Here is an 11505-nt window from a genome sequence, read left to right as displayed (position 1 = left end):
AACTTTTGACCTTATGTAGCAAAAAAGTCTGCCTTACCACTGTCATAACCCAGTACATTCACTTACTTCCCTTGCAATTCAATTCTTTATTCCTCTTGTATACCACCCCAAAGATAAATATAGAAGAAAACCAATGTCATAACCCAGTACATTCACTTCTATTTCATTAAAAATATCCTTTATTAATTAATTTTCTTTACTTTCTTAAATTTTAGAAAATGAGGAAATATTTCCGTTAACAAATGTAAATTTAATGAATTGATGTTTGCTTGCTCAAAATGAAGAAAAGAAAATGAAGTTTCTTTTTCTCTTAGAGGCTTGAGATGATGAAAGTTAAAGCCTAGTGGACAAGTTTGATAGATAGTGTCAGCCTGTCTAGCTCTCTCCTTAGCTTAAAGAACCAATGAACCGAAAGACATGACAAGAAGGAAGCTGGAATCTATCTTTTAATTCAGATGACAAAAATACCCTAATCTTTCATTCCCAAAAAAAAAAAAAAAAAGATTCTCATACTTGTATGTGGAGCATTTGTACAATGATACTTAACCATCAAAACAGGGCAAAAATACTAAAATAATATATGCAAAAAGGCAATAATCCTGCAAGTTTCTGAACAAAAAGTACTATAAATTAAGGTCATTCTGGGAATTATCAAATACTTGTAATAAAGGTTCTGTTATAACAAGATGAAGTTTCATCACTTTTTCATAATCTGCCAAAGTAACAAAGACAGCATATAAGATTTGCTGCAAACAAGGATTCACAGAAAAGAAAATTAAAAAAAAAAAAAAAAAAAAAAAAACAAGTGGGAGATATCTCCAACCTTCAATCACTGGTTCATCATGATTTCTTTAGCAGATGTGTATCATGTTGTGGCTGCGACAGTTCCACTCTATTTTGCCATGATATTGGCTTACATCTCTATGAAATGGTGGAGGCTTTTTACACCAGATCAGTGTGCAGGCATTAACAAATTTGTTGCTAAATTTTCAATCCCACTATTATCTTTCCATGTTATCTCCAACAACAACCCTTACAAAATGAACCTCAAACTCATATTTGCTGACTTTCTTCAGAAACTATTAGGCCTCTTAGTTCTCACAGCACTCACCAAGATCAGCTCCAGAGGAAGATTGAATTGGATCATTACTGGTCTCTCTCTTTCAACTTTGCCCAATACTTTGATCCTGGGAATTCCACTTTTGAAGGCTATGTATGGAGATGAAGCTGAGGCTCTCCTTTCTCAGATAATTGGCTTACAAAGCTTAGTTTGGTATAATTTGTTGCTGTTTCTGTTTGAGCTAAATGCCACCTATGCAGCCCCAGTGGCACCATCTTCAGAAATTACAGGTGGGTTATATTCAGGTTTTGCATTTACAGGTTAAAAATTCCGAACATGAGTTATACAAATGCATATCTAAATCTCATCCTTAATTTCCTGTGGAAACTCTCAAAACATGAACATTGTTTCATTTCAACCTGTTGAATCAACTTTAACTTCTGAAGTTAACTCCAGTGGGTCCCCAAAACATTTCAATTATCTTTCCATGTCTTTCTCTTATTTCAAGACAAATACATATTTGCTTTCATGTTTATAAAGATATAAATTCTTCTGTAATAACACCGTGTGTGATGAATATCTTGATGTTGTTTATGGATTTGAAGGTCCTTAACAATGGTTTCTTTTCTGATTCAAGAGGACCTTGAAGCTCATCATGATGCTCAATCAAAAGAGGGAGAAGAGGAAACACATGCCACAAAGAGGGTCAAAACCATGCTCATTCTCTTCACAGTGGGGAGGAAGTTGGTGAGAAATCCAAATTTTCATGCGACTTTGCTAGGTCTTATTTGGGCAAGCATACATTTCAGGTAATTCTGCAGAAGCATTGCAGGCCTTAGTTTTTATGTGATTTTACTGAAGGAACATTGTTTGATAAAATTTGTCAATCAATCACATGAATGAAGTAACAAGCTTGGACATGTTTCAGGTGGGGTGTGAAAATGCCAGAAATTGTTGATAATTCTATACTGATATTGTCTAATGGAGGGCTTGGTATGGCAATGTTCAGCTTAGGTAATAATCATACTCTTTTTGTGTACTTAAACAGAAATTTCTACTGGAACTCTTAAATTAAACTTGATCTCCCAATTTCATTTGCATTCTAATAGGTCTGTTTATGGCATCACGCACCAGTATAATAGCGTGCGGCGTCCGACTTGCTGTGCTAGCTATGGCAATGAAGTTCATTGCGGGACCTGCCTTAATGGCAGTTGCTTCCCTTGCCATTACAGTAAGGGGCACAGTGTTTAAAGTGGCAATTGTTCAGGTAAAAAGCTATATATATTTCTTTCCAGAAAATGTGAAAAATATTTTTGTTGAACAATACTTTTGGCCATAATCACCAATAGGAAATCATAATATAGGTTAAACAATGTGTTTTGTGGTGCAGGCAGCTCTACCTCAAGGGATTGTTCCATTTGTGTTTGCTAAAGAATATAATATTCATCCAGACATATTAAGCACAGGGTAACTAAAGCTTCAATGTTCTCTTTTATCTCTCCTAAAATCCAATATTCAATACTTAAATATCCCTTAATTATGAGATATGCTTGTTTTGTTTACAGGGTAATTTTTGGTATGCTCATTGCATTGCCAATAGCATTAGCCTACTACTCCCTGTTAGCCTTGTAAATTCTACAGGATATCTGCAAAAAAAAATCCCAGAACAGCAATTTTACTGCATTATATGAAATCCCAGAAAGGCTTCAGGTTTAAAGAAGAACTTCAGAAGTCTTATTCAGTTTGCTTAATTTTATCTTTTCCCTTTTACTATTTTCGGGAAGTTTGTTCAATTTTCTTTGACAACTTAACCTGATGAAGAAAGTTTTCTTCTCTTTTTTTTTTTTTTTTTCCCTTGTCCTTCTCATGAAAATTGATATGTACCTTTTAGAAACATTAACAGCTAATGCAATAATGAAACAGAAGTTTTTATTGAGTAAATTTACTTACTTTTTTTTTGTGTGTGATTATGAAAAATAAGAAGCATCAGAGGAAGTGCATAATGGTGTAACCCTTTTTTTTTATTCTTCAGCTAACTGCAGCCTACTAGCTTCCAGGCATCAAATCAACCAGAATTCTTGCTTGGCTTAAGTGATTAGAATTTTCAAGGAAGAAAATATGTTGCTAGTTACTATAACAATGTTCAAACAAATTTCACCACAATTCTTGTCTAGACTCGGTCTATCATGGATTCAAAATATAAATATATGAGAGAAGATTTACTATTTAATTCCTAAATATTGTCATTACTAACAAGTTAGTCCCTACATTTTTAGAAATTTATTAAAACGTTTTTATCTTTTCTCTCTGTCAACAAAATAATCATTCTATCTATTTTTGCCGTTAAAAATATAGTAAAAGACTAAATTACTCTTCTTCTTCTTCTTTTTCTTCGATTTTGATTCTTCTTCGACGATTTGATTCTTCTTCTTCGATTTTGATTCTTCTTCTTCTGCTTCTAGACGCCTCCTCTTCCTCCTCCTCCTCCTCTTCTTCTTCTTCTTCTTTTTCTTTGAGAAGGAGGAGAAGAAAGTACTATTTCATTGACGAAGATAAAAGATAAGGATATTTTAATACATTTAAATAAAGATAAGAAAGTTGTAATAAATTTCTAAAAATACAGGAACTGACTTGTTAAAAATAGCAATACCCAGGAACTAAATAAAGAGTTTTATATAAGGGCAAAATTGGATTTTAAAAATTCTCTCTCATTTTTTATTTATTTTTAACAAAAAAGAGGATTGAAGGACTATTTCGCTAACGGAGAGAAAAAAATAAGAACGTTTAAATAGATTTCTGAAAATGTAAAGATTGATTTGTTAATAATGGAAATATCCAAAAACTAAATATTGAATCTTTTATATATGAGTAGCTCTATATAAAACTTGCATAGGATCCATACATTTGTATTTTAGTTTCAGGGTGAACCAGATCTAGTTAAATTTTTTGCGTACAATCATACTACTAGCAGTTGTATGATTATTACAAGTTTCATGAAATGTCAAAGTGATAACTAGTCGGTTTAAGTAGACCTTATTAATATGCATTTTGAACTAAAATATTAACTTTCTAACAAAAATATTGATGACCACTGGGTTTCTCCACCCCGGTCAAGGGCCAGGCCCGCGGTAATGGCTCATCATCCGAAAGCCCGCACATCCTCTGCACTAACAGGTCAGGCCCATTCGATCCTCAATACCAGGCCCCCTCTGAATTTCTCAACCAGGTCGGCCCAGCCTTCACTGCTCCTCGGGCCGACCCCCTTTGGGCTCATTTTTATTCCTATCTTCCGGCCCAGCCCGGAACCAGAAGGAAGACTCCTCCATCTGCCTTGTGGACCCATCTACACGCGCACAGAGAGAATCAGAGGCCGTTACGCATGGGGCAGAGATCTGATTCCCTCGTACGTCCGTATCAACGTAGCAGGGATAGGTGGTCCAATGATATACGTTCTGTTAACACGTCACTAGCAGACAAAAGAAAACATATAAAAGGAGAAATACTCTCCTCTAGGTCTAAGTTTTTTTTTTTTATTCCAAAAACCTCTGTAAAACCCTATTTCTCTGGATCTCAGATCATCAATTAGCGCCGTCTGTGGGAAACGAAGGAGATCTTTTCATCACCGGAGTTCCACTCTTAACAAAACCCACTGAGATCCACGATGGCTAATCACAATGAAAGCAACCTTAACATCCCAAATGACCTGAGCTCTGCCCAAGAGGGGCAGCAGTTCTCCTTTTCTAGTCCTACAACACTAAATAACCAAACACCTATTCCTCTGAATCCCTCGCCAAGCTTGGCAGGGAATGCTCCCACCGCTACCTTATCTAACCAGGACCTTCAAACCATGGCCCTCCAACTACAGAACACCGCCCACTGGTTGGGGCAGATAATGCAACAAAGGGGCCTCAGCACCCCGACAAATACACTCCCAGTGGTAGAAGAACCCCAAACCAATGAGCCCCAACCTGCCCTTGACCGCCTTCAAACCAGCAGCCGCAGTACCGGAGAAAAGGGGAGAAGAGCCGGGGAAGAGGAAGAACCGGAGGCCCGAATCCATGGAAGGAGGGTGAGGGAGATGATAGAGAATGATGAGGCTAACAACTATTCCGCCGGGACAACCAGGTGGACGAGAAGTGAAGCAGAGGAGGAGGAATACCACCTGGAGAAGAAACCCAGGCTGGAAGATGAGAATGTAGACCAAAAGCTGCAGAAGTTGAGAGAGCAGCTCTTGGTCGAGCTGGGAAAGAAGGATCAGAGCCAAACCTTCCTGTCCACTTCTTCACCTTTCTCGAAGTGGGTGCAACAGGAGACTATTCCTAAGAAGTTTATGATGCCATCGATGGCGGCTTATGATGGAGCTGGAAACCCCCGAGAGCATGTCCTCAACTACAAGACTTTCATGGAGCTGCAGACTCTATCAGATGCCTTGATGTGCAAGGCATTCCCAATGACGCTCTCAGGGCCAGCACGGGCGTGGTTTAATAACCTTGAGGCTGGGAGTATCAGCAGTTTTGGAGATCTGGCCACTCGCTTCATCAGCCGGTTTATTGCCGGAGTGCCCGCAGATAGGAAGACGAGCTACCTGGATACAATCAGGCAGAGAGGAGATGAATCGCTCAGGGAGTATGTCGCTCGTTTCAATACGGAGGCCCTGCAGATTTCAGAGCTCGATGAGGGAAGGGCGGTGGAGACCATGCAAAAGGGGATGACCTCTGCCGAGTTCTTCGGTTCATTAAGCAGGAAGCCTCCGACCTCACTGGCCGAGCTGATGAAGAGGACTGAGAAGTATATAAGGCAGGATGACGCCTTGGTGACAAGCCGATTCGCCAAAGGAGTGGCAGGTAAGGAGAAAGCCCCGGAGGAAAGAAGGCCGGAGAAGCACGAGAAGAAACATGGCAAAAGGCCTGAGCCTTACAGACAGCCCTGGGAGCAAAGGGACCAAAGACCTCTTCCTCCCCGGGTCTCAGAACAGAAGCCACTCCCTTCGTGGGTTCCGGAGAAGCCGACCCCACTTAATGCCTCTAGAGCCGAAGTGCTCATAGCTGTCCAAGACAAGGAATTCTTACAATGGCCCAAACCTGTAACGACCCCAAAATGGACCGTCACCGGCACTAGGATTCAGATCGGCTTAAGGCCGCCAGAACCCGTAGCAAGCCTGCTATACTCTCTGTGTACCTGTAAATCTCATACATGACCATACATTTTCTGTGAAAATAAAAACTCTTTTCTGAACCAAGGCTTAACCTGTGCATGCACTATCTCTGTACTTTGTACTCTGTACTCTGTACCCCTTACTAGAGTTTGCTCTAGATGGGTTAACTCATACCTGTTAAGCCTAACTAAGGATTGCACAATAGCTGGCTGAGCAACTCAGCTTCGGCTGCCGAATCGCATGCAAAACCATGCAACATTCGGGGGCCGAACCTGAACTGCGGAAGCCGAACATTGGGCACTTTCGGCGGCCGATCTTACCTTCGGCGGCCGAACGTGGCAAAAGTCCCCATAGACGTTTCTCTTCAAAACTCAAATCAGTTTAACTTAAAAACCTGAAAACATATCAAAATACTTAAGAAAAACATAAATCCTACCCTTCTATAGACTTCCAACACCCCGGATTCCACCGAACGACAGGAATTCCAGTGTCGGATTCTAGCCGGGTATTACAAAACCCGTGAAAGTGGAAGCCGACCAGCGAAATCCTGACAAATACTGTCAGTTCCATCGTACTCATGGCCACGACACCAATAACTGTTTCCAGTTGATCGCAGAAATCGAGAGGTAGATAAACAGAGGACACCTGAAGAACTTCGTGAAGAAACCGGAAGGACAGAGACCTCAGCCCAATCCGGCAGTCCAAATGCCGAGAAGAACGGGAGCTAACCCTGTAAATGATGGGTCCAGTGGGACCATCAATATGATCGTAGGAGGCACAGGGGGTCGGATGAGCCGAAGGGGGAAAAAGAGGAGTAGAGAGGGAGAAAACAGCAGTGCTGAGGTCATGCAGATCGTTGAGCACTCTTCAACGACCATCACTTTCTCCTCGGAGGACGCTCAGGGTGTTCAGATGCCTCACGACAACGCCCTTGTCATTGAAGCTGTCATTCACAACTACCGGGTAAAGAAGATCTTGGTGGATGATGGAAGCAAAGTGAACCTGCTGCCTTACCGAGTCTTCCAGCAGATGGGAATTCCTGAAGAGCAACTGGTTTGGGACCAGGCCCCGATTAAAGGAATTGGAGGAACACCAGTGACGGTGGAAGGGAAAGTAAAGCTAGCCCTTACTTTGGGAGAGGCACCAAGGACTCGCACCCATTATGCGGTGTTCCTGGTGGCTAAACTCCCCTGAGCTACAACGCGATCCTGGGAAGACCTGTGCTGTTTGACTTTGAGGCCGTCACCAGTATCAAATATCTGGCGATGAAGTTCCCAACAGAAGCAGGGGTGGGAATAGTTCGGGGAAGCCAGGAGGAAGCAAGGGCAGTGTACCTAGCTACGGTGGCAGAGCCGAGCCCAACAGAGGAAAGGCTGGATTCAGAAGTCTTAGAGGTCAGGGACGAGAAAACAGAGGCCAGGACAGAGCCGGTGGGGGAACTGGAGACTTTTCCCTTATCAGAGGTAGAAACAGATAAAGTCTTCAGTCTCAACACCGGCCTCACCAAAGAGCAGAAAACTGAGGTCATGGCCCTGGTCCGAAGTCACGCGCCAAGCTTCGCCTGGAAGCCTTCTGACATGCCCGAAATTGATCCCGAGGTGATGACCCATAAGCTAAATGTCCTCCCCGAAGCCAGACATGTAAAGCAGAAAAAGAGGGTGGTAGGAAGGGAGAAGCAACAGGCTACCAGGGAGGAAGTGTAGAAGTTAGAAAAGGCAGGCTTTATTAGGGAAGTCATGTACCCGCAGTGGTTAGCTAATCATGTACTAGTCAAAAAAGCCAATGGCAAATATAGGATGTGCATAGATTTCACTGATCTGAATCAGGCTTGCCCTAAAGATTGTTATCTCCTCCCTGATATTAATAAAATGGTTGATTCTACGGCCGGTTTTGATTATATGTCATCTTTGGACGCAATGTTTGGTTATCATCAAATCCCAATGGACAGGTCGGACGAAGAAAAGACCTCGTTCATAACAGAAGATGGGACTTATTGCTATAGAGCCATGCCTTTCGGATTGAAAAACGCCGGAGCAACTTACCAAAGACTGATGAACAAAATCTTCAAAGATCAGATCGGCAGAAACGTAGAAGTTTATGTGGACGATATGGTGGTCAAGAGCCTAACTTTCCAACAGCACGTGGCAGATTTGAGGGAGGTATTCGGAATATTAGATCAGTACAGAATGAAGCTGAATCCAGCGAAATGCGCCTTCTTCATCAGAGGAGGAAAATTCCTGGGATACATGGTGAGTGGGAAAGGCATCGAGCCCAACCCGGAGAAGGTAGAGGCCATATTGAATATGCCAGAACCGACTTGTGTGAGGGACGTCTAGAGACTGACTGGGAGAGTAGTGGCACTTAATCGATTCATGTCGAGGTCGGCAAAAAAGTGTTTACCATTCTTCAAGAAGTTGAGGAAAGTGCCAAACTTCGAATGGACAGAAGACTGTCGAGAAGCCTTCAAAGAACTCAAAAGTTATCTCAGCTCGCCTCACGTGCTTAGTAGTCCCATAGAAGGTGAGGAACTTCTGATATACCTCGCAGCCTCTGAACAAGCAGTCAGCGCCGTATTGGTAAGGGTGGAAGAAGGAGAGCAGAAGCCTATTTTCTATGACAGTAAGGTGCTTAAAGATGCCGAAGTCAGATATTTGAATATTGAGAAGATAGCATACGCTCTACTACTGGCAGTCCGAAAGTTCAGGGTTTATCTGGAAAGCCACCAAGGAGTAGTAATGACAAATCAACCCTTGAAGAAGATTCTGCATAGACCGGAGACCTCAGGCCGGATGCTAGCATGGTCCATTGAGTTTAGTCCTTACTGCCTGGAGTATCGACCTCGAACAGCTATAAAATCTCAGGCCCTTGCCGACTTCATAGCAGAGTGCACATTCAGTGAGGAACAAGGAGAATCATCTTCAAAAGTATCGGGGAAGGAAAGAAAGGAAGAACTCTTCCAAAAGTTCAGCTGAAAGTTATATGTAGACGGGGCTTCAGGCGCCGGAGGCAGCGGTGCGGGAATAATGCTTAAGGGGCCTGGAGAATTTAAGGTTTGCTACGCCCTACGCTTAGGATTCAAAGCCTCCAATAATGTGGCGGAGTATGAAGTCCTAATAAACGGGATGATGGTGGCAATGGAGGTAGGGGCAACCGACCTCGAAGTAAATAACGACTCACAACTGGTGGTCAATCAGATAACTGGGGCATATCAGGCCAGAGATCCAACTATGCAAAGCTACCTGGCAAAAGTAAAAGCAATAGAGGCTGAATTCATAGATCGGGGAGTTACCATCAAATTTCAAAGAATACCACGGGAAGAAAATGAGGAAGCAGACCTGCTTAGTCGGTTGTCCAAAGAAGAATTAGAACAGCTCCCCGATGAAGTGTACATACAACACGTCCATATGCCTGCTTTTAGTAAAACAAACACGGTACTGCAGGTAGAACAAAGCCCGACTTGGATAACCCCATACCTAGAATACCTGGAGAAGGGAAAGCTCCCCGAGGATAAAGACGAAGCCAAAAAGATAGCAACTCGTGCTGCCAACTACCAAGCAGTAAGGGGGACCTTATACAGAAAAGGGAAATCCAGCCCGTGGCTCCGATGCGTGAGCCCGAAAGAGGCTACAAAGGTGATGGAAGAGATACACAGGGGAATGTGCGGAGCTCACGAAGGGGCAGGGACATTAGCCAATAAAATATTCAGGCAAGGGTACTACTGGCCCACTGTTAAAAGAGAAGCAGAAGAGTTTGTTCGAAGGTGCGATGTATGCCAAAGATTTGCTAACGCCATCAAAGTCCCAGCCACTCCTCAAGCCAGCATATCCAGCCCATGGCCATTCTCGCAATGGGGAATAGACATCCTGGGACCCTTCCCTAAGACCACAGGGCAGAGGAAATTCGTGGTGGTGGCTGTAGAATACTTCTCAAAATGGACAGAGGCGGAAGCAATAGTCACGATCACAGCTCGCAAGATGATAGACTTCGTATGGGGAAATATCATCTGCAGATTTGGCATACCAAGAGTGCTTATCTCAGACAATAGCAGACAGTTCGACTGCAGCACCTTCAGAGCATTTACGGCGAACATGGGCATGTGGCACAAATTCTCCTCCGTAGCTCATCCTCAAACTAATGGTAAAACAGAGGTTACCAACAGAGCTATCCTCCAAGGATTAAAGAAACGGCTAGATGGGGCAAAGGCGAACTGGGCAGAAGAGCTCAACAGTATCCTGTGGGCACTCCGAACTACCCCTAGAACGTCCACTAAAGAAACGCCCTTTGCACTTGCTTACGGCACAAAAGCCGTAGTCCCAGTCGAGCTGCAAATCCCCACTCATCGAGTCCAATTTGTTAACGAGAACACTAACGACGACAAATTAAGGAGCAACTTGGACGCTCTCGAAGAAATAAGGGAGGAAGCTCAAGTCCGAACTGCTGCTTATCAACAACGGGCAGCCTGTTACTACAACCAAAGGGTCAGGGAAAGAAGTCTAAAGGTAGGGGACCTAGCCCTAAGAAACTTGGAAGCTACGAGAAAAAGAGCAGTAATGGGCAAGTTGGCACCGAGCTGGGAGGGCCCATTCAGGATAACAAAAGTGGTCAGGACAGGAGTATACCGAATTGAAGATATGCAGGGAAACCCTGAGCCCCATCCTGGAATATCCAGCACTTGAAGAGGTATTTCCCTTGAAATATTTGTAAAGAAAAATATTATACTCTGAAAAGCACAAATGAGTAAAATAACGCCATTCTTTACACAACGATGTTATCTCTATTATGAATGTCACTTCTCTTTTTAAGAAAAGAAAAAACAGAATATGAAGACCCTAAGACATAGAGACCTCAGGGGTAGAAGACCGGGATCCCCTAGAACTCCCGGAAAAACAAAACAAAAACGGTCGGTGAGGATCTTAAAAGACCTCCCGGAGCATGAAGATCGGGATCCCCTAGAACTCCTGGGAAAACAAAGAAGACCGGGATCCCCTAGAACTCCCGGGAAAACAAAACAAAAACGACCGGTGAGGATCTTAAAAGACCTCCCGGAGCATGAAGACCGGGATCCCCTAGAACTCCCGGGAAAACAAAGAAGACCGGGATCCCCTAGAACTCCCGGGAAAACAAAACAAAAACGGCCGGTGAGGATCTTAAAAGACCTCCCGAAGCATGAAGACCGGGATCTCCTAGAACTCCCGGGAAAACAAAGAAGACCGGGATCCCCTAGAACTCCCGGGAAAACAAAGAAGACCGGGATCTCCTAGAACTCCCGGGAAAACAAAACAAAAACAGC

At 43.0% G+C, this 11505-nt stretch overlaps 1 protein-coding gene across 1 annotated transcript; it reads left to right on the top strand.

Moving 5' to 3' along the window:
• The first annotated feature begins 698 nt into the window (after positions 1-698).
• Positions 699-3001, top strand: LOC110607388 (probable auxin efflux carrier component 8). The gene is made up of 6 exons (XM_021746486.2): positions 699-1350; positions 1698-1869; positions 1989-2074; positions 2170-2327; positions 2451-2527; positions 2626-3001. Exons 1-6 carry the CDS (start codon positions 843-845, stop codon positions 2690-2692), a joined length of 1068 nt encoding a protein of 355 aa, XP_021602178.1. The 5' UTR covers positions 699-842; the 3' UTR covers positions 2693-3001.
• The last annotated feature ends 8504 nt before the right edge of the window (positions 3002-11505 follow it).

This window comes from Manihot esculenta, chromosome 15 (genome assembly GCF_001659605.2).
Source record: "Manihot esculenta cultivar AM560-2 chromosome 15, M.esculenta_v8, whole genome shotgun sequence".
NCBI classification, from domain to species: Eukaryota; Viridiplantae; Streptophyta; class Magnoliopsida; order Malpighiales; family Euphorbiaceae; genus Manihot; species Manihot esculenta.
Note: the sequence above shows the minus strand (reverse complement) of the source record. Positions and strands in the feature narration are given on the sequence as shown.

Coding starts and splice junctions, on each gene's coding strand:
- LOC110607388 (XM_021746486.2), top strand. CDS start 843: ATGATTTCTTTAGCAGATGTGTATCATGTTGTGGCTGCGACAGTTCCA. Junction 2,075..2,169: donor TATGGCAATGTTCAGCTTAG/GTAATAATCATA, acceptor GCATTCTAATAG/GTCTGTTTATGGCATCACGC. Junction 2,528..2,625: donor CCAGACATATTAAGCACAGG/GTAACTAAAGCT, acceptor TTTTGTTTACAG/GGTAATTTTTGGTATGCTCA.